The 27,476-nt window shown below is 45.2% G+C and overlaps 1 protein-coding gene across 1 annotated transcript in view; it reads right to left on the bottom strand.

Annotated features, from left to right (window-relative positions):
- Positions 1 to 11,915: 11,915 nt before the first annotated feature.
- Positions 11,916 to 27,476, bottom strand: part of Zfhx3 (zinc finger homeobox 3) — a 228,515-nt gene continuing 212,954 nt past the window's right edge. The window contains 4 exon segments of the mRNA XM_070026185.1: positions 11,916 to 12,495; positions 12,497 to 13,941; positions 17,989 to 23,439; positions 24,731 to 24,833. Coding sequence (XP_069882286.1) covers positions 12,178 to 12,495; positions 12,497 to 13,941; positions 17,989 to 23,439; positions 24,731 to 24,833 — 7,317 coding nt within the window. The 3' untranslated portion in view covers positions 11,916 to 12,177.

Below are 27,476 nucleotides of genomic sequence, written 5' to 3'. Positions count from 1 at the left end.
TTACATGCAAACCTAATTTTTCCAATACATTTTGTAGAAAGTACCATTCTACCTCTGTTTGCCTGAACTTCACTCTTTTCTGCAAATTAAATGTTCATATATGTATTTAAATGTTCATATACATGATATTATTTATGATATTAATATTTAAGTATTTAAATATAAAGTATTTAAATAAATTTATATTAAACTTTTAAGTATATATGAACATTTAAATATATGAACCTGTGTGTGTGTGTGTGTGTGTGTGTGTGTGTGTGTGTGTGTAAGAAGTCTGATTTGGAGCTTTCCAATCTATCTTTGTTCTTCATCCATGGAGATATCTATTCACACTATTTTATTATATCTATATCAAGTCTTAATATCTGATGAAACAAATTATTTTACTTTGTTTTTTTCAGGAGTAATATTTTTTGTCTTTTTGTAAATTCATGTATATTTTGTAACTAGTTTATTGATCTTTAATTGGTATGATATTGAATCTAATACAACAAACTAGAGGGAATCGGCAATTTGATAAGGAATAAAGTTGGAAGATTTATGTTACCAGCCTTATCATAAAGTTATGGTAATAAGCAAGTATGTGTTGGTTTGGATAGATATAAAGATCAATAGTTCAGAAAGAACACTACCGGTACATGGTCAATAGATTTTCAACAAAAATACCAAGGTAATTCATTGTAGCATTTGCAACATTTTCCATGCAGAGTGTTTAATCTTGAGGTGGGGATTTTGTCAGTGTTCCTAAACTTCCTCCCAGGACAGCAAATGCTCTAACCTGCTCCGGGTAGTTGAATTTAGGCAGTTTTCTGCACTTTCTCAGTGGGAACAGATATCCTCTAGGTGTTGGTTCTATGCCTTCTGCTCAAGAACCTTTCTTGCTCCTACCCAGGATTATAGGATTTTTTTTTCCTATCTTTTCCAAACCACAGTGTCTTTGCTTTGAGGCCCTGAGCATCTCCAGCAGGCCTGTACCACTCTTTCAGAGCAACAAGTATAAGTGTATATAAAACTCAGCTTATTTTTGTTTTTCATCCACATCCCAAATGATACAATGGCCCTTACTTGGCCACTAACCTTGTTAGGTTTGTAGTTGGTCTGGCTTTTGGTCTGCTCTTTCTCCTGTGCTTTGCTCAAGGTGAGATGCTCAGGAATCTTTGATTCCTTTGAAGAAGCTACTTCTTCTTGGAATTTTAGTTTCTTCATTGTTATCTAACTTTAGTTTTTTAATGCATTCAAGGAAAAAAAGCTTATTTGGAAGTCTTAATGCTATTCTTTTTTGTTTTGGACTATATTTTAATTTTTGCCATAGAGTACCCTTTTCACTTTTATATTAATGTTCATTAATTGTAAAACAGTTTTGTTGTAATATTTTCAGAGATGCATACAAAGTATTTTGAGCAAACTGATCCTCCATATGTGATGCTATTCTTTTAAATGTTTCCTTAAAAAATTCAGTTTCCTCATCTTGAAGTATTAGCCTGGACAACACTCACAGATTTTATGGGCATGTCTTTTCTTTCATTGTCTATAGCAATCTTGTTTTGTTCTTTATCTTTTGTGTGTGTGCCAGTTTAACTCAGGGCCTCCTACTCTTGCTTAGCTTTTCCCTTCAAGGCTGGTTCTTTCACACTTGAGCTCTTCCGGCTTTTTGATAATTAACTGGAGATAAAAGTCTCATATACTTCCCTGCTGGGGCTGGCTTTGAACTGTGATCCTCAGATCTCAACCTCCTGAGTAGCAGGATTACAGATGTGAACCACTGGTACCTGGGATTTTGGATATGTTTTTCACTTCAGGGCTCTAGTGATCCTTCTCATTGTTTCCAGGAAGTATTTAAAAGCATGGCCTTCTGTGCTAAGATTTCCATCTGTTCTTATATAGTTTTACCCACAATTTTTCTATATCTTTGGTCCTTAGTATCCTGGTCTTGGCTCCCTTTGAACTCTCTTCCCTACAGTTCCTTTCTCTTGTGGAGTTTTGTCCCAAAAGGGAACAGTTTTGTCCTTTATGTCTCTTTTACTAGCAACACCTTATCTCCCTGCCCCCCCCTACCCCCACAGTACTCTAGCCCTACTTTTACAGCATGCAAAACTCTCCCACTTGTAACCATTTCATGAGCACCTGTTAGGTATTTTATTTCTCAAACTTATCAGATCCTTCTTCATGCCCAACATAGCAAGAACTAAATTTTGTCAAAATAAACATAAAATCAAAAGACATGATTTAGGTTTAGCAAAAGTGACTCCTGTATGCTAAGGCTTGTATTAATGCAATGGATTCTAAGTGAGAGCCACACAAAAAGCAGACATTAAAATGGAGCAGTTTAACTGAAGAAAAAACAATTGAATAGCTTACAAATAGGAAAGCTCTTGTTGTTGAGGTGAAAGACCTTGAATGGCATTTTAGTGTCAGTCATACCTCTGCTGCTACAGGGTGGCTTACAACTTCACAATGTTAAGAAATATTTCTTTCTTTACCTCCTTTCTTCTGCCTGTGATCACTGAGTAAGCAGATGGGTAAACTAGTTGCATCCTGAGTCTTAGGAGGTCAATTTGCACCACACCCTGCCCAGATAAACCTGCTGGAAGGGCAGGATCCTGCATTCATTTAAACTTTCATTCAAGTGTTCACAGCACTTTGGAATTGTGCATATGACTCTTACCCCATATATTAAAAATAAATTGAGATAAGAGTAGTAAAGACTGGATGTACCTTCCCAGTTAAGACAACTAGACCAAACATAGGAAAGAAGTGATTTTCAAGGCACTAGATAACTAAGACAGTGATTGCTGTGAGATGGGAAACAAGCCTGGCACACCCCATAACTCTCCTACTTGATTGCATTGAGAGTTTCCAGACCTCAACAAAGGGTGAAGCCCAGTGGATTCCCTTAGTAGAGATAAAGCTCTGTCTTCTAGAATTGGAAAGACAGTGCCAGAAAGAACTCTAGAGATCTTCATAAGGTCCTGTGCATGTAAAAAGTAATATGTACTGTATATGAAGAGACTATTTGAAGCCCATGAAAGAACTTGCCAAAAGAATACAGAGGCTGATGCCCACCAGGATAGGAGATCGTTCATGGGACATTTTGGTAGAGTTCTCAGAGGAATCGTTCATCAGTAGTAGAGAACAATTGACCCTGGAGTAAACAGTGCAGTGATTCTGCCCAGCAACATTTACAAAGAGATGAAGGTATCAAGCTATTGCCAATTACCTTAAGTGTACCCCAGATAAAATAAAAGTTTAAGAAAATATATAGAAATATAATTACCTAATGCCCAACAAGGTAAAATTCACAAGGTCTGGCATCTAATTAAACATGGCTAGGCATACAAAGGGTCATGAAAATACAACTAATAATAATAATAATGAAAATAATAAACTGAAAGCAGAACTTATGCAGGGGTAAGAATGAGCAAAGGATAATCGTGAAAAGTTATTACAGTTTTTTTCCCTATGTTTAAAAGTTAAGTAGAGACATAGAAGATATATTTAAAATCCCAAATTAAATTTCTAGAGATGAATGATGTGTTGATTCTTATAAAAAAAATACACTGGGGTAGGATTAATGGCATATTAGAAGAAAAGATTGGTGGACTTGGAGACATCGAACTGGAAGCTACTCAAAACAACCAAAGAGTAAAAAAGTGAAAGCAGGCAAACAAATGAAAAATCCAGAACATCATTAAGTCTTGAGGTAAGTGTACCAATATAAAAAACAAAAACAAAAACAAAAACATTGGCCTTATCTTAGTCCTGGAACACAACAAATCACAAAAGAAACATGAGTAAAACTACACTAGTGCACATTACAGTAAAATTGTAATGTGAAAACACTTATGATAAAGGGGGAAACCTCAGATGCAATGAAGGAGAAATACTTTGTGTGACATCAAATTTTATTGGAAATAATGCAAAGGCACACTTTAAAGGGCAAAAAGAAACTGCAGCCCACTGCAAACCATACTTTTATAACTATTTAAACAGTTTCAAACTTAGAACCATCTTACAAAAAAGTTTTTGTTTTTTTAAGGCTTCAAAAGCTACATTTATACACTTATTAGAGAAAAGGGGAAATTATCCACCATTCTCCATGGCCTTTACTAGTTCTGTGATATGGATATCAGCAGCTTTATTGCCAAGTTCGTCATTGTTTCTGCCTAAAAACAGACAAACTTCACAGATAGGGCCATAGTCTCCTAAAGTCAGTGTCTTTGATGAGCTAATAGATTAACGAGTGAACCTTTTTTTCTCTCAGTGCTAATTTTCTCTCTTCCCCATGCCTCTCCTATATATTTTTCAGTGTACTTGAATAATAACATTTTCCAGTGCTTAAAGACAGAGATACCCTCCTGCATATTGCTTTGTGTGTCCCTTTTGTTTCACCCACATTTACTTGACTCTTGCAGCCATGTTTGATATTACAGCTCTTAACCTGGGCATTAGAACCACCTTAAAGCAGGTAGTAGACAATCTGTCCTAACTTCCTCCTTTTCCTCTATTCCCTTGCCCCCTACATTTACACTGTGCATCCATCAAGGCACGATGAAGCAGATAGACATCTACTGTGGCAAATAAAATACTGAAACCCAAATGCTGGTACTGAACTTCTGTGCAGGTCACGAACAGAAACCTGCTAAAAGATCTCTGCACCCTCTGACATATGTACAGGAAGGGAAGCATCAGAACTGAAAGCATGGCAGAGGCTTAATGGCACATAATTAATAACCGATGTTTCCAAATCCTCTGGGTTAGAAACACAAGCTTTAGAAACCTGCAGTTCCAGAGGGCCCACAGAAAGAAGAGGGTTAATGCTGACGACTAGTAGCAACAGCAAAGGTATGTAGAGGTATGGACAAGCAGCTATGCCCTCATTTTACAGTAAGAAGTAACTCAATCAAGGTCAGGACCAGAACTGAACCAATTGGTAGAGCCAAGGGTCCGACTCTAGAGTTCATCCTCTCACCCACCTTTCTTTCTCTCAGGAAATTGGATGATGAAGAGGTACCAGACAAAAGTTAAACATACCATCATCACTCAGTCTTTAATCACTGTACTGAGTGCTAGGGATAAATGTCACCAACATTGCCTATGCTGTAGGTCATATGAGGAACAAGCCAAGGAGCACATCATTTAACAAAGTGTTTACAAATTCATATGAAGCAATGTAGATGGAGTTGGAAGAAATCAACAAGGGAACAAAGTGAAGAGTAGTTTATTGAGTAGGAAAACCAGGAAAAATGGGTGCTAAAATCTTTGAGCAGCATAAGAGGCAGAGAAGAGCAACTAAGGCCTTTCTTCCTTGCTACTTTTCTTAGTTGCTTCTTAACACTCATTTTCCAGGCCGAGAAACATTGGCCCAAGAGTAATGCAGTTTATCTGAAAGTTTTTGTTCTAGGTTAATACTAGTTAATCCCAAGTTAGGTTAAGTAGCCTCTTTATACCTCTCCTCAAATACAACTGTATTCAAGAGGATTAAAGCCAAATTTATTTGTCACCTGTAATTAAATAACTCAAGACCAATTCAGAGGATCCTAAGGTAATTGGTTAAAATATCTAAAAAGAAAAAAATGCACCAGGGCCCCCACTTGTAATCTTAGCTATACAGGAGGCTGGGATATGAGAATGGTAGTTACAAACCAGCCCAAGTAGGGAAGTCTGTGAGTCTTATCTCCAATTAGTCAGCAAAAAGCCTGAAAACAGAGCTGTGGTTCAAGTGGTAGAGTGCTAATCTCTAACAAAAAAGCTCAGGGACAATACCCAGGCCCTGAGTTCTATTCCTAGTACTGGCAGCACATAATTAATTAAAATATTCACCTTCATCATGAAGAATGGGAAACAGCCTCTATAAATAAATAAATAAATGAAGTCTAGTATAAAACTGGAAGGGAAAGTCATCTTCATCATGAAGTAAAGAATTGAGGCCATTTGAGAGCACTTATTTCTTTGCAAGTTTTCCAGAACATTGACTGGTCTTACCCCCAAAAGTAATATGGAGTGAGCACATCTGTCCAGCTGTAATTAAGGCTGCAGAGCAGAGGAGGAGGTGAAAACTTCCCATCCTTCAAGTAAACTCTGCTTGTGCTCTTGTAACTTATAGTCTAAACGTGTTACGAGTGAGCTTTGGAAGGTCATTAGTCTATAACAGGGGCTAGGTACCACAGACATTTCTTTAAAGCAAAATCAGAAACATATATAAGCCACTTCAAGATGTTGCTATTTCACATTTTTCAGGACTGGAGGGCTATTAATTCCAAGGAGATTAATATCCATATGAGCATGATATTGAAGCCAGATTGGAAGGTGACTGACTTTTCCCTCAAGATTAAAGAGGAAAAAGAGTCTCTCCATTAACAGAGAGAGCTCAGGCCTCACCCAAATCTTTCAGAATTAATTTGGGCGCTTATTGAGTCTGTTATAAAGGGTTCAATCATCACTAAGGTTTTGTCTTACTTTCATGTTACAAATTTGTCTGCAGAAGAATCTGAATTGCAGTCATTTCTCCAAAGAAGCAGCAAAATCTTTCTGCACAACTGATTCCATTCAGTCTCAATGTGATCCAGATAGATATTAGAATTAATTATAGCTTAGAAAGAGACATAAGAGCTTTGGTTTTGAACGGTTCTTATCATCCTATAAATTTACATGGGGTAGCGAAAGAGCAGTGACTTACCTGTATCAAGAAAATACAGCGAGACACAACCCATGTGCTTTAGAAGCATTGAAAAAAAAGAGAAAGGTTCGATGCCTGGGGAAAGATCTGGATTTCATTTAGGACAGTGATAGTACTTGTTTGGCATAGAGGTTCAAACACTGGCTAGAAAACTAGCTTTCCTCAGCAATGCTTGTGAAAATTATAGACTTTTAAGTGATTCTGAATTAATAGATTAGGGTCACCGTTTCTTCTGGAATGGCTGCTTCAGAACAAAGGAAAACGAGTTGGTTGGCAATGGCCAACTGAGCCAATAGAAGAGGGTTTCATCACTTAGGCCCTGGAAGAAAAGATCACTGTTGACCAAGGGAGGTGCCACAGACTTTTCCAGGACACAGCCAAAATTAGCTGCTAGTTTCTTAAATTATTTATCAGCTGTGGTTATAAATTAGAGATGAATGAGAGCCCTTAGGGTTTGATCTTGGATGTGTACCTTAAAAATTTCAAGGATCTTTCCATTGCAACGGGAAGGTTCTTGATAAAAGGTGGAGTAGTCCCTTGCACATAGGCATTACCAGTCCTACTGCTGATTGTGCAGACCACTTACCTCAAATTCTCCTCTGCCAAAGGTTTGGAAAAGCCTTTTGCTAGGACATCTAAGTGTAGCGAGTCATCCACTTAATTCAACTTACCGCTTGTATTCTTCTGCCCCAAACACTAGATCCAATTCCTATTTCAGAGAAGCTCTTGGCCACCAGCAAAACTTCTTTGCTAATGGTTGTGCCAAGTGTCTAAAATTTTCACATAAATGTTCCATCCAGTTAAAAATCTACTTGCAGTTAGGACTCTTGGGACCAAGGATTCCCCAAGATGTCAGTGAAACAAGCTAGCCAAGAGTCACAGTCCAACTTCTAGTACTTGCCTGAGTTCCAGGAGCTGGAAAGCTTAGGAACACCCAGTGTACTTTGGAATAAATACTCTCTGCACACACACTTCAAGATGTTCAGAGGGGCTATCAACCTTTCTTTTTCCCATGTTCACACACAGGCATGCATATGAAATCTGGTAACAGAGACAGGAATTTTTGCTCATATTTTTTTTAATGTATCACAATGAGCAGGAAACATACTTGATGAAATATTTTCAAAGGAGTATATTCAATTACCATCTACAATCAACTTAACTATGACAACAAAGTTTTTGTGACAAATTTTTTTTTCAGTTTGAAAGTTCCATGTGGTTCTGTTAGTCTCCATGTATTTTGGTACAGTTCAGAGATCAGCATTGTTACAGTAACAAAAAAGCTAACAAGACTACATTATAGAAAAACACCAAGAACATCATTTTTGGTTTCACTTGCTCTATTTTTTTTGTTTTTGTTTTTTGTTTTTGTTGTTTTTTTTGGATTTTTTGTTGTTTTTTGTGGGTTTTTTTCTTTTTGTACATTGCAAAGGCTGTTCATATACCTCTTCACCTCAGGGTCAAGTTCATTTATGCTTTCTTTCCTACCCAAACTTGCCCCCCTCCCCCCTGAAGAAAGTAAACAAACAAAACAAAAAAGAATAGTCAAAGCTTTGTTTCACAGTGGGCAGTATCTCAGCGCCAACAAACAACTCAATTTATGCTTCTATTTAAAATGTTAATTTAATTTATTATTTAAAAAAAATATATGTCCATGAACATCAAGTGCACTGGCTTGGGTCACTGCCTCTTTCCTGCAACTTCCTGCCATGCCTGATAAACTCAGGTTTAAACACATGCCGTCTGTTTTACTTTATTTTCAATTGTGTAAAACTTTGGCCACATTCATTTCTTTAAATAGTTTTTAATTAAAAACAAAACAAAACACCTTCCATGATGTAGTAAACGTGTGTGTGTGTGTGTGTGTGTGTGTGTGTGTGTGTGTGTGTGTGTGTATGTGTGTGTGTTCCTTTTGAAGTTTCCTTTTTGGAAGGATGGAGAAAGGGTGAATGAAATGACTCCAATTCTGTGGGTCCATCTGGTGCCATGACTGAAGTCCCTAACACCAACCCATGCTGTGGAGTAGAGAAAAACAAAAACATCAAAAAAAAAAAAAAAAAAAAAAACCCGAGGTGCCAATGGAGGTTAAGAATGAATTTAAGACGTGAGTTGAGATAGTCTACTCACCTACCTACCATTTAGGAGTAACCTCCCCGAGTGTGATCATTCTAAACGGTTGAGCATTCATGCTTCAAAAATGATACAAACCATTGCCACTGTGGATGGTCAACCCACAAACACATGACTCACTCCTGCTTGACTTCTAATTTTCACCATCACCAACTGCTTTGTTACTTCTGGGTTAGTGCTGAGAATGACTTTTTCTGTTCTTGGATGAACATACATGTGGGCGGTATAGTTGTAAGGAAAGCATTAAGTGTGTAACCCGCTCCAGGATAAAACAATCACGGAACCCCTTTGAGGAATATGGGTGGGTGGCTTAGCCAATCTACCCAACCACCTTATTGTTGCCAATCACACCCACAGGTCAAGGCATGGCATAGCAAAACACTGACAGTCACTCTGCCTCACAGAGGGGGGATGGCATAGTAGCTCAAAACAAAACAAATGACCAAAAACCATTAGGGAAAGGGTGGCAAAATTACAAAGGAACTTGAAGTGGGAGGGAGGAGGAAGGGGTAGAAATTGCACTATTACCAAGCAATATCATTTTTAAAAATAGTTGTCAGAGAAGACCTAGCAGAATTTGACAGATAAAGCTAGTGTTAAATTGTTAATTGGTATCACATAGGGAACTAAAAACAAAAACAAGCTTTATCTATATGATACAGACACGGTAACATACAACAGTTAAATGGCAAAAAATATATATATATATATTTCATAGAGTTACAAACAAGATAAAATAATGGAAAACAAAAAACTGTACAACTTCAAAATTTAAAAATGTTCATCTCAAACACAGGGAGAAATACAAGAATTCTTGTTAAAAGGAAATAGCTTGTTAAAACAGTTAATGTTTTGCGTACTTGTTTTGACACCTTATGCTACAACTGGATACTGATATGAATAGTTACGATGGTATTCTTTAGTATTTCTATTTTAAAAAAATTAAAAAGGAATTTGCACTGTGCATCAGCCTAGTTAGAAATATGTACAACAGTTCAGGATCTACTCTTTCATTAACTAAAAACAAATTCATAAAAACAGTCCCGGCTAAAAAAGAAAAAAAAAAAAAAAAAGAAATCCATTTTCAGATCTTGGAATGCTCCAGTCTTTTTGCAAAGTCGATGAGTAGCTTCAGCACTGGGAAAGGTGGCCAATGGAACCGCTATTCACAGTCTTCAAAGTTCCCTTTTGAAATATAAGGAAGATGAAGGGGAGAGGGATTTCACACTTTGGGGGCAAGGGGAGATGGTGTCTGTGATGTTTGGCTATGAAAGTGAAACAGCAAAGCATCTATTTGTCTCCAGAAATCTACGTTTTAGCAGCACAAAGTTTTCCTTTCAAAGTTCAGACTTAAAAAAAAAAGATGAAAAAGGTCATGTGTTGCATTGTGTTGTGTTACAGGAATATGGGTATTAACATAAACACAAGTGCCTCACATAGTGTCTCCTTTTCTTGCATTCTGCACATCACTATCTGCTTTGTTGTTGGCTGCGCTGTGGATCACTTGTCGCTCAGACTGCCTAACACAGGACAAAACTTTGAAGTAAAAAAAATGTGTCTTTTGGTATATGGAATTGTCATTAACACTGGCCTCTCTGCTTGCAGAAGAAGCACATAACCTGGGAATCTTTTGTCTTACTCTCTTTTATTAAACTAAGTCTTGTTTGTTTAAATCAGAAACAAATTCTCAAGTAACAAGAACCCTTTCCCTTTTTTCTGCATCAGCAGTGAAAGGGTGTGTCTTTGGATTTTATTTAAAGCATGAAATTTCTTTTTCTGAGAGAGGAAAGGAAAAACACAAACACATAAAAAACAAACCCCTAGCGGAAAAAAAAAAAAAAAAAACTTTGTAGAATGAAAGTACACAACCCAATTACACAAACTGAAACAAATGCTTTAGTTTAGGAAAAGAATATTTGAAGCACCTACCAAACAGGGAGGAAAAGGAAGTGCAAAGAAAAGCCAAAGGAAGGATAAATTAAAAAATCAATGTACAAGGCTACCAGACAACTAGAATTAAATGCCTTTAAAAAGTTTCAACTCCCCAACCAAAAATAATCGGCGAGGATCCTAATGACCTCTAGAATCCTTTGAAATTTCTTTAGTTTTATAAAATAATTCTGCAGCTTACCCTCTTCAGAAATGAAGGCAGCTACGTTACGTGGAAGATTCTGGGATGGGAGTTGGGAAAGAGGAAAGGAGAAGTAAGGAACAAAGGGGAGAAAAGCTTAGGCGAATCAATGGATTGCAATCTATCTGCTAGGAATGGACAAGACAACATCAAATGAGGAGCTGTCAGCTGGACCATACAAAAAGCTAAATGTACACAAAGGTTTTTTTTTTTTCCTTTTAAATCTACCATACTGCTTCAGTTCATTTCCAATGCAACAATCTACTCAACACCAAAAATGGTCATATCTATCATAAATACAGAAAGTCAGTTTTTAAAACTTATTTAAGCTACAAGTCCTCAACACTTTGTGTGTGGGTGGCTTTTTTTTTCTTTCTGAAAGTGGGAGTGCTTTTAACTTTTTTCCCCCCCTTGACATTGGCTTTATCAGAAAAGCTATCCTTAAAAAAATCCCCAGAAAGCTAAAGCAGTTCACATTGGTTTTTTTTTTTTTTTCTCAAATACTTTCTGCCCATTTTAAAATTAACAACAACAACAAAAAACAAAAAAAAAACAAAAAAATCTTTTCTGGAACAAAAAAAAAAAAGAGAGAAAACTGAAAAAAAAAATAAACAATGATTCTGAAAACAGAACGAAGTGTGACTGATTGACCTGAGAATAAAAAGACATTACATTTTCTTTTTTTTTTTCCTTTTTTTTTTTTTCTTTTAGCAAGCCATTGGTATCTGAATGCTAAGATAGCAAGAGATTTGCAACGGGTGGCAGGGTGGAGTGCTTTCCCATACCGTGCGTGCCGGGCTCCTCTGTGCTCTCAAGGTGCGCGTTTATTGAAGAGGGGGGGCGGAGGGGGGCACATATACAAGGGTTTAAGCTCCAAAGACAGTGGGGAGGCCCTGCGGACTTCTTCCCGAGACCAATAGTACCTTCGAAAGGACACAATGGAACAGGGTTGGGTGTGTCGGTGGTGGGGTGTGTGTCTTTTTATGTCGTTTTTTTTTTTTTAATAGTAAAAGAAAAGAGAGAAAAGACAAGAATGCGAAATCACCGGCATAGATAGGTATATGGGAAAACAGCCCACGCTTTTTTCCTTTTCTTTTTTTTTTTGTTTTTTAGTGTGTGTTTTTTTTTTGTTTTTTTGGTTAGAAGCTTTGGAATTGCAGTTAAGTCTATTTTTGAAATTGGTTTGTTATTAATTCTTTTTTTTTTATTTAAATTCATCTGTATTGTTCATCTTCAAAGCTTACAATCTGAAGGTGTCCGTTCCTACACTGGTCAGACCACTGTCCTTGGGGCAGCTGGGGTCTTTGGGACCCTCCGCCGGGCTCGCCGGTCCGTCGGACTTTTGGCTGAGATCCGTGTCAGACTCCTCCGAATAGTCGTCTGTTGGCATCGAGGGCTGAACCCCTGAGGTGCTGCATGAACTTGAGGTAACCGTTGAAGATGAGGAGAGAGGAGGAAAAGAAGGGGGCTTCGCGGCTGAAGCCCGGGGGGCCACGGGCGGCCAAGACTTCCTGGGGGGGGCGTGGGCGGGGGGCGCGCAGGGGGACGAGGGGGGGGGCGGCGGCCGTCGGGGGAGGGGGGCTGTCGTTTGAGTGAGCGGCAGACTGCGAGGTAGATGCGGTGCTAGGATCGGGGAAGCAGGCGGAGTGAGGTAATAAACTAGGGTGCTCTTTGGCGTTTCTCGCTGCTCTCGTGATTGTTCTGTGTTTGTGCAAGGCCGACTCGAGATGCTGCCGCAGCGCCTCCTCCCCGCAGAGCGCGCTCTCGCACGCCAGGCAGTGGTACCCGCCGCCGCCGCCGCCGCCGCCGCTGCCCGAGCCGCCGCCGCCAGAGCTGCCGCCGCCGCTGCCACCGCCGCCGCCGCCACCAGAGCCGCCACTGGGCACGCGCAGCACCATCTCCTGCAGCGCCGCCGCCGGCTGGCCCGGGCAGCACAGGGACTTCAGGTGGCTCCTCGCCGCCTCCTCGTCGCCGAAGCCCGCCTGGCACTTGCGGCAGACCAGCTTGTACTGCACCTTTGGAACGATGAAGGGGTCGCAGAGGGTGGAGGAGGAGTCCGCGCCTTTGCTTTCCGCTTCTGGCTCTTCGGGGGGTTTCGGCAGGAGGGGGGACACCTCTCGGGGGGCGTTTTTCTGCTCTTCTGGTTTGGGGGATTCTTTGGCAGGGTCTTTGTCTGGGGAAGCAGCCCCCTGGGGGACCGGGGTCTGGCTTGCTTTGGGCTGCTGCTGCTGCACTTTCTGCTGCTGCTGCTGCTGCTGTAGTTGCCGCTGCTGCTGCTGCTGGAGGGCCTCCTGCAGGCTCTGCTGGTATTGCTGGTACTGCTGCAGCAGGGAGCCGGGCGACAGCCCCATGAGCGCCTGCGACAGCGCGGGGCTGTAGGGGAACAGGCCCTCCATCCCGTACATGGGCTGCAGGTACCCGCTCTGCAGGGCGCCGGGGAGCTGGGGGGCGTAGTAAGGAGAGAAGCCGGGGACGAAGTAAGGAAGGAACTGGCTCGTGAGCAACGCCGTGGGGTCCGAAGTCAAGGCGGCCTGCAGGGCCTGGAGCTGCGCAGGGTCCACCGCGTACTCCATGGCGGGGAGCGGGGCCGACATGGTGGCCGCAGCTGCCGCCGCCGCCGCCGCGGCCGGGGCCTCGCCTTTCTCCTTCTTGGGCACAGGGAGGGGTTCCCCCTTCCCTTTGTGTGTCTTTTCCTTCTCCTTCACTTTCTCACTGTCTTTGTCCTTCCGCGGCGGCGGCGGCGGCGGCTGCTGCTGTGGCGGGAGCTGAGGCGCGGGCGGCGGCTGGGCGGACGGCGGGGCGGGCGGCGGCTGCACCTGCGGCGGCGGCTGCGGCTGGGGCGGGAGGGGCTGCTGAGGGGCCATGGCCAGGGTGGCTTGTGCTGGGGTCGGGGAGCTCAGCGACGCTGAGGACGGTTTATTTGGTAATCCAGAGGTGGGGAGGCCGGGGGAAGGAACTGTTGTGCTGGGCAGACCCATCAAGTTCGGTTTAGGAGACGTTAAAGCTGAAAGGAATGGAGAGAGAAGAAAGAGAAAGCACAGGTCAGTCGAGGCCGGGGAGGCTGACGCTCAAGACGTTTTCACTCGTGTGATCACGGGCACGGAGTCTTCGAGGTCAGAGTTTAAAACTCAAAAGGATCCTTTTGAAACCAGTATGGCACGGAGAAGTACCCCACCGGGCTCTGGGACGGGGGAGAGTGTTTCCACCAACTCGCATGGCCTCCCTGTCGGGCTAAACAACCTTCAACACCTTCCTGCCCAACGGGGCCGAACCCTCGAGCGCAAGAACCCACGAGTACACCTTTTCCGTGCCGTGTCTTCCCAGATACTGTTCACTCTGCCCAATGTGATTAGTCTGGAGGCCCCCAAAGTAGCTGTTTCCAGCTGGGACTCATTTGAACCAAAGGCCTTCATCAAAGTGCCACAGAAATAGAATAACAGAAGGCCCCACTAGAAGCTGTCTAGAGAAGAGAGCCAACACAAGAACCCTGCCAAGGCCCTAAGGTCACAGGAGCAAACGAAGTAGGTGCTGCCTATGTGTTTTCTCTCTGACCTCCATCGCCACAGTTCAACAACTGCATTAGGAAGGTGGAGAAAAGATGGATGGGAATGTTGAGCAAGAGCTTGGGAAGACTTAGAAACAACCTATTCAGGGAAATCTGCTCCAGGGGCCTTGGGGCAGATCAGCTGAATAAAACTATCACCACCATCACCACAGGGCCCCCAGGGGGCCATGTGCAGCCACTGGGGCTGCAGATGCGTCCAAAACCAGCCATAGGAAAAGGAGAACAATGCCAGAATAGCCTGAGGTGCGGACACCCTTAGTTCCCAAGATCATCACAGCCTCCCTCCGCTGCCACTGTGTATGGTCACCACACCAACTACAGCCATCCTTAATCATGCTTAATCCCGATCTACCACTTCCTGAAAAGCCTTCACCTAGTATCCTTCCTGACCTTATGGCTATCTCCTGGATGGAGTCTGGTTCCAGAATGATGGAAGCGAGCACACCATGCTTTGGGCAAGAAAGGTTCAAAGGGGGCATGAAAGAGTGCTGCATGATGAGATTCTGAGAAAACCAGGAGTTAAGAAATGTGCAGACCTTGGAACACCTCCACAGTTACCACATCCCCAGAACTAGATAGTACACAGCCCTCCCATCTCACAGGACACCAAAGTATTAAAAAAAAATTCTCAGCTTAATGAAATTCTAGCTATTCAGGAAGCTGAGATCTGAAAGATTATGGTTCAAGGCCAGCCTGAGCAAAAAATGCTTCAAGTTCCATCTCAGTGAAAGAAGTTGGGCACGGTGGTACATGCCTGTCATCCCAACTACAACAGGAAGTATAAAATAAGGATTGTGATCCTATCTCAAAATAACGAGTGTAGAAAAAGGATGGCTGCGTGGCTCAGTGGCAAAGTACCTGCCTCCCAAGCATGGGGCCCTCAGTTCAAACCTCAGCCCAAGAGAAAAAGTCTAATAGTCCCTCAATATATTTCATCTGGACTACCTTCTACCAGAAAGTTTGAGGTAGGGATTTCATAGCATCACACTATCCTGACTGGGGGCATGCTCCAGTGTGGGTGAAGACTTGATTTCCAGTTCAAGTGGCACAGGGTTCACTGGACTAAAAAACTTCAGCTTCCAGATGAGAAAAGTGAAGGTTGCTTTAAGCTGCCAATCCTAGGAAAACATCCACTCACACTAGATAGCCAATGCAGGGTGTGGCTCACCTCTTCTAAAAGAAAAAAGAAAAGAAAAGAAAAGGGAATTGCTGGTCTGTTCCATGTATATGTCAGAGAATAAAACCAAAGATGACTGACTGACCAGAAGAATTCAGAGGCTGATTGGGGAAATGGGCCCAGGCAAGGCAGAGTGGATTATAATTCTAAGCCTGGGACGTGACTTTATGTCCACCAAGAGACAATGGGCCCACTCCAGGTTCGAAGCATTGGGTCAGAGCCAAAATGTCTGTAGGGCAAGGAAGTAATATCTACAGATTCCCCCCATGGCTTAAAAGTTAAGACTCATGTCAGAAAGCCTTAAACTAACTGTGCATGTTGAACTGTCAACTAGATAAGAGACTCAAATTTTAAGAGACATTACTGAACCGCTGAGCTACCGAACTCTTCACTTAGCCATACGAGACAGAATTGCTCACACAGTCTCCCAACGATTCGGTGACCTTGGTTTTCTGATGTATAAGATCAGAACTGAGCATGGTACGTCATCCTTTGGAGACCTAAGTTATGCACTGCTGGGGTCAGACTGACCCCTATGTGGGTTCTGGCTGACACACAGCAGATGTGTAGCCTTTAGAACCTGAGTTTTCCACAAGAGATAGCTACAGGAATTAAACAAAGGCCATATGGAAAGAGCTTACTTAGCACTGGGCTTGGTGTATAATAAATGCAAGTTCCTTCCCTCCCATTCCAGTACTCTTGAGAGCTATCCTCCAGTGCAGGTGACAGTAACTAGGACACATGTGGCTGCCTTGAACAAGAGCATAGCTTTCTATCTGAAGTCCACTCCTAACTGGTCAGAACCTGAGCGGCACTAAGCATATACCTGTTGACTGACTGGCTCATATTGGGTGTTGTGGAAGGAGCATAGCACTGGGAGCCCGGAGGCCTGGGTGGGAGCTCTGGCTCCTACCCTAGCTTGCTGAATGGTCTTGACCTCTCTGGGCCTCAGTTTTCTCATCTGTAAAACAAGGGGAATAGATCAGACATTCTGATTCTACTTTTTTTTTCTTTTCTTCACATTACCACGATACGCTGGGCCTTCCCAAGTCCCTCTGCCAAGGACCTGAACTGCAAGGACAATTCAGTGCATGGCCATGTTCTACGGCTTATTGCTTGTTATGTCTAGCTGGCTTTTACCTCAGAGAGGTGTGTGACAATGGCAGGCTTGCTAGCACATAAGTGCAATGACATCAATGTCTTTTTTTTTTGACATCTATGTCTTAATGCTCTCTTTTATTCTCTTTGGATAGGAACTGGGAGCAGCAGTTTCGTGTTCTGTGAAACAGCGCCCAAAGTGCACAAGTTGGAATTAAGTCCACCAGAAACCAGAGCTGAGCTCCTGAGGCCAGGCAGCCAGGCCTCTCCTTTGGTGAGTGGTCAGGGAGGTAGACTTGTTAACCTTATGCCTAGTCCTCACAGGGCCCCAGAAGGGAAGACCCAGTTTACCAAAGACAGCTGGATCCAGACAGGGAGAAACAAGAAAGGTGTGGAGAAAGAACTGCAAAACTTCCTACTAAGTAAGAATATAAAAAGTACCAAGTATTTGCTTCTAAATGGAAAGAGGAAGAAGAGACAGGGTAAGTGACTGAGGATCCCCAAATTCTACATGTACATGTCAAAACTAAGAACCATCTTGCCCAAATACAAGATTCCTGGTCAAACAGAGAGGCACAGTCTCCTGGGAGATGAACAGAGCCACCGTTCTGGCAAGAAGAACCTCCAGGACCCAGCACACAGGAGCTTCTTCCTGATAGCAGGTCGGCCATAGAGGATCTCCTCTAAAAAAAAAAAAAAAAAAAAAAAGGTGGCAAGGACCCCAGGTGAGGGCAAAGAGTTGACAAATTCTCTTGGGCCACTTTCCACAGGGTGCAATGCAGAATTAGCTAGGCTGTTCAGTTTTGTTGTTGTTGTTTTTCTTGTTGCTGACATGAATACCTAGATGGATCAGCATGTCTACAAGAACCAAATGGAATGGTCTGCTTGAAAATCCCCTAGAAATTAATATACCTTATTTCTTCCCTATTAATAGACACTGTGGTTATGGTACTGAACACAGGGTGTGAGAAGTAGTTTTGGAGGAGACTATTCGCTCCAGGAGCTGCCATCTCCAGACTAGAGGGGCAAAGAGCCCGTGCATACGCTGGCCCGGGGGAGACTAGCAACTGGGAACTGCAGCCCTGCTGCTCCTACAGAAGCTGAGTGGGAAGATTCCTCCCTGCCCGGCACTCAGAGCAGGGGTGGTGATCACATAACAATACTGAACTCCCGTGGAGCATGGGAAACCAATCTTCTGGAGAAGGACCCACCTGTGTTCGATGGAGTAAAGCCTGGCAAAGAGGGGCTGTTGAGGCCCGGGAGCAACACAGGAGGAATGCCCTGGAGCGCCGGATACGCCGTGGGAAGGTTAAGAGCCTGAAGAGGGGCGTTGTCAAACATCCCTTGTTGCTGAGCTGCCAGTCCAAGGACTTCATTGGCCTTTTTAATCCGGTCCAGCTCTTGTTGAGCCATCAACTGACGGACAGTGGCTGGGTCGAAGTACTCTTTCTCCTTGTCCAACTGGCTTCCGATGGTATCTTTAACTTTGGAGATGTGCTGTTGGGAAAAGATATGGTCACGTACAGACAGCCGAGCGCTGTACTTGATGCCACACAAAGTGCACTCTGTTTTGGGTCCCTCGTAACTCGTTTGGTTTATACCAAAATGCTTGGCCATGCTTAACTTGGACTTCTTTTCTTTTGCCCGGGCATTCTGGAACCAGACCTGAACAACTCTCTTTGGCAGTCCAATGTCATTGCCCAGGACCTCGCACTCCAGCATGGTGGGTGTCCTGTAGTCATTAAAGCATGACTTGAGGACCTTCAGCTGCAGATTTGTCATCTGAGTGCGGAAACGTTTCTGCCCAGGCCGATCCCCGTTGTCACCAGATTTGCCCGCAGACCCGCTTGCGCCCGGACTCGGGGAGCAGGGGTCTGCAAGGCTTGAGGTTTCACTGTAGTCCACTGTACCTTCATTGTCATATTCCTTGCTGTAAAAGCTTGGGGCTGGGCTGACTAGGCCAGATGACAATCGATCTTCATACTCCGACATCGCCATCATGGCTGCTTTGGTCAGCCCCTCGCTGGGTGCAGAAGATTTGGTTTCCGTTGCTATTCCCGTCGCACTGTCGTTGTCCGCATTGCCCTCGTCCCCCGTGGTGGTATCGGTGATTGCCGTGTTGACGGAGGAGCAGTCATCGTTGTCCAGCTTGGTTTGGTCGAAGTTCAGATTCACCGAGGACATGGAGGGGCTTTCAAAGTCTTCGATCCCTTCCACCTTGATGGAGGAAGGGCTCAGGAGAGTTCTGGGAGACAACTCCATGGTTTTACTCACAGGCGAAAGGGGGACCCCCTGGCCGTCACTACTGCTTGGGGGAAGGTGGGAAAAGCTAGTTCCATCAAAAATATCTCCCTTCATCTGGAGCCCCCCATCGCAGTCCAGGAGCATGGCGGACAGAGTGAGGTTGTAGCCAGCTCTCTTGGCTTCGTGCCAGTGACGAGAGCGGATATGAGCCTCGAGGGCAGTCTTGGCTTTGAAGAGAGCCCTGCAAAAAGGGCATCTCCTGTGGGCCTGGGCTGGACCCACAGCCCGGAACTGTCCTTTCCTCTCTCGAGCCCGGGTGTTCTGAAACCAGACTTGCACCACGCGTTTCTTTAGGCCCACCTCATGCGCGATGTGATCCAACATCTTTCGAGTTGGGTTGGAGTCCAGCAGATACTTTTGGTAGAGAATTTCCAGCTGCTCCGGGGTAATAGTGGTCCTCAGCCGCTTGTCTCTCTGAGGCTCTTCTCCTGTCCCGCTGTCATTTTCGCCAGGGCTTGCGCTGGCCTTTTCCTCCAGCTTCCTCTTCAGCGTGTTCATGGTGGAGGTTGGGGTCGAAGGAGACGTGGCGGAGCTCGCGGGAATCTGAGGTATGGCCCCGGAGAGCAGCTGGCTGGCCAGGAGTGGATTACTGGGGTCAAACAGCATGAAAGGCATGTCCAGTGACCTGTCCAAAAACTGGGGGTGGATGAACTGGTTCTGTGCACTCAGGAAGTGGAGCTGCTGATGCTCCTGCCAGTGCTCGAAGGACGGGAAGGCCAGCTTACACTGCTCGCACTGGTAGGGGATTAGCTGAGGAGGTAGGTTGGCCAGCTGTTGAGGAGTTGATGTGTGGAGCGGCTTGAGGGGCAGATGAGAGAGCTGAGAAGGACTGGGGCTGGACTGGGGCAGGGGACACTGTGGGGGCGCTGCCTGGGGAGGAGGCTGTGGTAAGGAAGGCGGGGCAGCCAGCTGCGGAAGCTTCTGCTGGGGCGCACTGGGCTTCTGCTCAGGCTGGTCTTGCTGCTGCAGCTCTGGCTTTGGTTGTCCTTGCTTTTCTTGGGTTTGGGTTGGCTGTGCACTAGGAGGTTCAGCCTGCTTTGGTTTCTCATCACTCGCCTCTGCTTTTGCATTGAAGGTGGCCAGTTCATCGGCCTCTGCTGTGAGCTGCAGGAAAGCAGAGGGGGCTGTACTGGCTGCCGGGGCAGGGGCGCTGTAAGCCTGTGCGGGCATCGGGGTGCTGCAGGACGAGCTGGTGGGCGTGAGGATCTCTGTGGCATCCATGGAGTCCTCGTTTTGGCTGTCATCCTGCCCCTCCTCGTCCTCATCCTTGTAACACAGCTTCTTCTGGTGCTTGATGAGATCGAAGATGCGCTGGAACACGAGGCTACACTTTTTGCACTGGTAGTTCAAGTTGCTCGTCCGGATATATCTGTCATTGGTAAGCTCACGCCGCTCTCCATCTTTGCCCTCTCCCTGGTTCTCATAGTTTTTCCTGGCCTTCTGTCGTGCATTCTGAAACCACACCACTATGACTCGGGTAGGAAGGTTCAGTAAATTCGAGAGTTGCTCAAATTCATCATCCTTTGGGTAGGCGTTGGCATCGAAGAAGTCCTGGAGGACCCTCAGCTGGTAGTCGGTGAACCTCGTTCTCGAAGACCTCTTGCTCCCCCAGTACTCCTGCTTCTGAGGTTCTGGCGAAGGGGGCCGGGAGTCGATCTTGAGCTCCTCCAGGCTGGTGATGGGCGGGTTGCTGAAGTTGTAAGGGGAGTCTTTGTTACGCTGCCGCTCTTTGAAGAGTGTGTTCCTGAACCAGTGCTTGATTACTTTCTGGGGCAGCCCGGACTTGTCTGCCATCTCCTTGATCTGCTCTTCACTGGGGGAGTTGTTAATGTCAAAATACTGCCGGAGCACGCGGAGCTGGTCATCTGTGATCCTGGTTCGAGGCCTCTTGTTTTGCTGCTGGAGCAAGGTTGGGTTAAGCTGATGCTGGTACAGCTGGGCCAGGTCAGCAGGCAGCGGCTCTACGGGGCCCAGCTGAGGGGGCAGCTGGGCTGGCAGAGTCTGCAGTGGCATAGTCTGCATCATCAGTGGGGAAAAGATGGGCAGCTCCATGGGCATGGAAAGCTGGGTAAGTGGCACAGAGGGCTGCGCTGGGGCAATGGTAGGCGAAGTGATGGGTGGGGCTGAGGCGGGAATGGCGGGCGTGGATGCTGGCTGAGGCGGTGCCGCAGGGAGTGGTGGGGGCGGGGGTGGGGGCGGAGGTGGGGGCGGCTCTGGGGTCTGCGGCCTCAGAGGGTACAGTTTATCATAATGCTCTCGGTATTGTTTGGCAAACCTCTCGAGCTGTTTAAAGGGGAAGTAATTCTGGTGAACGTGCTCCTGATGACTCTTTAAAATCAAGATGTTGGAAAACAACTTGCCACAGGAGTCGCACTCGAGCTTCTCCAGGTTCTCTCCCTGCTCTGCCTTCCCGTTCTTCTTCTGCACCTTCTGCTTGTTCTCATTGTACTGAATGACCAGCTCAAAGCCGAAGTTCTCCAGCAAGGCCTTGGTGGCATTCCCCCTGGCGTCCGAGGCGATGCGTGGCGGGAGCATGGATGGCTCAGAGCCACCCCCCGGCGCCAACTCTTTCTTCTCTTTGGCCTTCACGCCATCTGGCAGCAGCTCCTTTGGCCCTGTGTTGCCCTCTCCTCCTTCCACACCTTCCCTCTCTCTCTGGCCTTCTTTTTCCTTTTCTTTGACGACCAGTTTGTTTTTCTTTTCGGGGTGCTGACCTGGCTGGAGGAGGGCAGTGTGACTCTGAGACAGAGAGAGCTGACTCTGCTGCTGCTGCTGCTGCTGCTGCTGCAGGAGCTGCTGGTGGCTCTGCTGTGGGATCTGAACCTGAGCCTTCAAATCTTCCAGCAGCCCTGGGCCCGTCCCTGTCAGTGTCAGTGCCCCACTGGTCACAGGCAAGCTCACCTCGGGGTTGAGCTGGAACTCCGCGCTGGGGATGTAGAAAGGGAAGAGGAGGTGCTGTTGCTGCTGCAGCTGGAGCAGAGTCTCAGTGGTCATGGGGAAGTGAGGGAGGAGGGTGGGGTTAAACAGCTGAGACTGGATCAGGGCAGCCTGCTGCTGCAGCTCCTGCTGCAAGTGAGCCTGAACTTGAGCCTGGGCCTGGGCCAATGTCTGTGCTTGCTGCTGCTGCTGCTGCTGTTGCTGCTGCTGCTGCTGCCTGGATGCAATCATATCTGCTAGCTTTTTGCGATTGGCCTCTTTGGGCTCTGAAGGGGACGCAATGTTAGCACTGATGGGATTCCCCAGGGCTGGCATCCCCACACTCACACTCTCTGCGGGCACTTGGCTCAGCAAGTTGGGGCTCGGAGTGATGCCAGTGGTACTGGGATTGGTGGTGGTAAAGGTGTTAGTGCTGCTGGTGCTCACAGGACTTGGCGTGGAGGAGCTCAGGGAGATGCCGCCACTACTCCCAGTCCCATTGCTGCTGCCACTGGCAGCCTCCAGTTTGGCTGCCCGAGCCTTGGTTTGATGCAACACAGACCTCATGTGAATCTCCAGAGTGGAACTCTGGCTATAAGCCACGTTACAAGTGTTACACTTAAAAGGTTTGTTGTCTGGGCTGCTGGTGGGTTCTGGCTGACCCGTTGCCGATTCTTGAAGGGCTCTCTTTAACTTATGCAGGTGGGAGACAGAGTTGTAGTGCACTAAGAGGATATTCTTTTGCGTAAAAGACTCCTTACAGACAGTACACTTGTAAGGGCGAGAAGGATCGAGAAACTTTTCCATGGTGAAATTGGGGCCTTTTCTGAAAGGCAGAGCTCTCTTTGGCTCAGAGCCAGAATCTTCTTGGACAGACCCAGAGTCACTGCCTGTTGGGCTCTGTTTATCTTCCAAGTCGCTTTCCTCCTCCTTGTCTTCTTCAACAATTATGGTGTGGTCTTCGGCCAGGGTGGGGTCTCCCATTGCCAGGAGGTCTCCATTGGCTAGAAGGCCACCATAGAGTTGCTGGATGTCAGCCTCACTCAGCTCCAAGTGGCTTGTCTCAAGGTGTTTTTTCAGAGCCTGGAAAGTTCGGAAACTGCGCTGACAAAGACAGCACATGGTGGCAGCTCTGATCACATGGTACTGGGAATGGAGCTGCAGCTTTTCAATCGTCTTAAAAGCCAGGCTGCACTGGTTACAGCGGTACTTATACACATGGCGATCTGACACGGGCAGCTGAGGCCTCTTGGCATGCACCTCATTGAAATGGGTTTGAAGGGCCGCAGAAGTTTTGAAAACCTGGTTGCACCCCTTCTTCCAGCAGAGGAAGCCTGAGTCTTCTCTCACAGAGCCGGGCTCAGCAGAAGAGGGTTTCAAGTCTCCACTGTGCTCTGTGCTCACAGAGGGTAAGATGCTCTTTCCCAGATCCTCCGAAGTGTCTGTAAAAAGAAAACATCAAGCCCAAAGATAAAGAAGGCTTTGTTTCCAGGTGGCATCCAAAGCCAGTGACCGAGCCAGGCTTTATGAATAAAGGAAGTGCCCAGCCTGAATCTCTCCACAGAGCCAACAGAGTACACATTATCACCCAGAAAGAAGCACATGAGCAGAGAGAAATAAAAGGACAGCAGAAGTTCCAATTCATAATAGACCTATGCCATATCATAGATCTAACAGTCTTCTAAATAGTATCTAATTGCTTGGCTCAGAATACTCACTTTCTCAAGAACTAATTTGAAAGTTACTGATCTTAGATGGGCTTTCCCTTTTATGTTCATCTTTTATGTGATAAGGATTTAGCACAGTGGATCTGAATTGCAAAGTATGTAAATCAATGCAGTCCTAATGGGTAAAGAATTTACAAGAACTGTTGTCCATTGTAGTATAAAAAAATCTGGATTATTTTTTAGGCACTATTTCTTGTTATAAAGTGAATTCTCTGCTCCCTTGAACCACCCTCCCCCCACCCCCCGTGCCAGGGATCAAACCCAGAGTCTCACTAATAACGCTACTTAAGTACACCTCAGTCCCTATAATGTAACTTTGGACTGTCATGTCTATTCAATAAGTGATGAACGTTCAGTGGCCAGTTATTAAAATACATTAACTTTCTTTTCTACAGTGAGATCATCATATTCATAAATATACTGGCCCTTTTCAGGTCATCTGTCTGCTACTGCCTAATATGGGAAAATCACAAAGAAGAGGGATGGGCCACAACGTATGGCTGAACTCTTCCTAATTTCAGCCTTAGATGCCTGTGGAAAGACTTGGAACAGCTTCACAGAGGCCTAATGACCCATCTGGCTAGGAGCTACTGAGCGGCACCTTACAAGTATGCCTCTGGCAAAGGTCTTCCTAAGTGCACCTATCCACTTCATCATAAGTCAGTACCAGCAGACTCAAGGAACTCTGCAAAAACAGCTGCCCCAGCGTCCTCAGAAATGCCACGCTTAACAGCTGAGGACGGTGGGTGGGTGCTGAATGAGTCTCTGCCTATTCACTAAGTACATAGTCTATGGGACTCAGCCACACCCAAATCCTGCTTATCCCACTGGTCCTCAAATGGATTTCTCTGACTTTTAAACCACACGAATAATATGCAAGCGGGCTCCAAGAACTAGAGCATACATTAACTGACAACAGTGACCCTCATCTGTATAATTCGTAATTATAAGGAATTCCTGGCCCCTGGCCGCATGCACAGTTTGGCCTGGGAGGAATGATACTAACCAGGCTGCTTTCCTGCCTCTTCAGGATTGGAAGTCCCATCTCGGTCCGGAACGGCTGCAGGGAGGAACATGCTGCTGGGCATCACCATCTCGGGGGTGGTCACCTGAGAAGCAAGACACAGAGATACAGGGAGAGTCAACTGGCGAGGAGAGAGGCACAGAAACAGGAAAGGTTTAAAAAATTAGTTAATAAGCAAAATTAGCCTTCACCAGTGTAAAGCTCGAGGTGTCACTTTTCATAGCTCACTGAAGATTCATGTTTATTAGACAAAGCTCACATCAGTCAAAAGTGTTTCTACGGTTACATTCTGGACATAATTAGCAGTGCACACTTGAAGAATAATCTTATTATTAATATTTTTCCTTTATGCAGAATTCTGACTTTGATCACTGACAATGTTTTGTCACGGGCTGTGAAACTTCTTGTGCAACCAATTAGGTAGATAAGTTGAAAGGCCCACCTTAAGCTGCTGAAAACATAATAAGGGCCCTAATTAAATCATACCTAGTAAAGTACACTGTAATCTTGAAGCAGGGAGCATTGTAGTACTGTTTTCAAAATGTATTCAGGCAAGGAGAGGAGGGGAGTAAGAGGGAAGTAAAGGGTACGGAGGAGAGGAGAACAAAGGGAAGGCTAAGGACATGCAGACACACTGGCAGATTTTCCAGGAAACAACATTTTGTAACCCTTTACAAGCTGCTATCGAGTACAAACAAGCATTTTTCATGGCTTATTTAAGCCAGCGTTTCTCCTGGACTCTTTTCCTGAGGTACACAAAACCAGACGGAACATCCACACAGCGACCCTGGTCTCATGGGAGGCCTGCCCAGCACTGAACAACAGGGTAGCCCACCCCTAAGACCCGGGCCTCTGTACCCTAGTAGAATGAGTCCAGCAGCATTAGCTTGGACCTGAGTAGCTACAATGTTAGGTCAGAGCCTCCAACTTTTCTCTAGGCTGTCCCGCTGCGTGACCAGAAGCTGTTCTGACAAGCTAGCATTTGCCCATAGACCCTCCTCACTATCCCATGTAAGGTGCAAAGTTCTTCATTTACAAAGAAGCAGTGTCCCTCTGCACACTGTGAGGCAGGAGGTTAGGTGGCAATGATAGTTCCCAGTGAGGATGAAATCTTCTCCCATCTAATGACAGCCGGAAAACCTGGGTTGACCGGGAGGTTACAAGAACGCAAACTGTGGTCCCCACTGTCCCTTCCACGTGAGGCCCAGTGCTCCCATCAAACGTGACCCTCCTGCAAGAAAGCTTCCTTTCTGTTGCACAGGCTGGAGCACCTGCATTTTTTTTCAATTCAAAACTAGTACTTAAAAAAAAATACTGTTAATCTTTTATAGTTTGAAGATCCTGTTAATTGCTCAAATGGCCTGCTGACACGTACACTAGGAAGGTCTGAGCAGCCAGAGACTCAGCAACTAGAGGGACCCAGATAACTACAGCCACTGACACCAGAAAGAGAACCCCTACCATGCTGATGGGGGTTAGAATGCTTTCCACAGCCCAGATGCCAAGAGGTGTAAAACTTAAGCAACAGGCACTGGCGAGGAGGGCCTAAGAACCCCACGCTGACGAAGAGCAGGTACGCAGCAGGTGAACGTGAGGATCAAGGCATTCCTGCTCCACGGCCATCACACCGGCGTGCACACAAAGCTCGTGCGCAGCTGGTTAGGGCTAGCTGCTGATGAATCGTTAGGAATGGAGTGGAGATCGCCAAACCCATTCCATCTATTTTCTTTTTAATAGAAAGCATTTCTGACCACTGTGGTTGGGGAGTCCAGTGGGAATCCAAGAAGTGAAAGGTCACCGATTAATTTATAGTCCTCAGCTGAGGGGGAGCACGAGGTTGGGGGTACGAGGTGGGGGAGGGAAAGGAAAAAAGACTCCCCCCAACCTCCTTTCTCAGCTGTAGCTGCAGGACCAGGCCTTTCCTGGGATCTTTAGGAATTATGAAAAATGAATCATGAGAAATAAAAAAAAAGCCCTACAGAGTAAAAAAGAATAAAATTATCTAACACCTCAGCTGCACATCATTATAGAAAACTGTGGGCTTTTTATACGCATTACAGTAAGGCAGACATTCCCTCTAACAGACTCAGTACGACGGATCAGTAATTGTTTTCATACACTTTAATTAGAAAAACTCAGATGGCTATGAATAATAATGGAAAAGAGAGACTTTTGCACTTGAAAGGTTGAAGTCAATCAAGTGTGAATGACGGCAAAAAAGGAAAAAAAAAAGCCACCAATTCATCAGCCCTCTGTTGTCTCGCTGCGACTTTAATCATAATTCCTGATTGGGATTCAAGAAGGCAGTAAGCAGCAGTTCTTTGTCTGCCTTCACCTTCCATCAATTAACTCTCCCGAAATATAATCATCAACCTCGCATGCTCCTCTGCATCTTAATCTGGCCTCCAAACCTGGAAGTCCTGCCCCCACGTGTGTTTAAGTAACTACTTTTATCTACCTGCCTCTTCTCATCTATACCCACTCTGTCCCCAGGAAAAAAAAAAAAAAAAAGTAATGGTTCAACATATGAAATTTTTTTTTTTTTTTTTTTTTTTTTAATTTTTTTTATTGTAGAGATACTATACAGAGGGTTACAGTTACATGAGTGAGGTAATCAACATATGAAATTTTAACAGGCAAGAAATCCCCAGGAGACAAAGAGGAAAATCCCTAAAGGGAACTCGAAGGATCCAGACACTGGGGTTGGGTTTGTGTGTGCGTGTGAGCG

The sequence above is a fragment of the Dipodomys merriami genome, unplaced genomic scaffold (genome assembly GCF_024711535.1).
Source record: "Dipodomys merriami isolate MVZ:Mamm:240054 unplaced genomic scaffold, mDipMer1.0.p SCAF_176, whole genome shotgun sequence".
In the NCBI taxonomy this organism is placed as follows: Eukaryota; Metazoa; Chordata; class Mammalia; order Rodentia; family Heteromyidae; genus Dipodomys; species Dipodomys merriami.
Note: the sequence above shows the minus strand (reverse complement) of the source record. Positions and strands in the feature narration are given on the sequence as shown.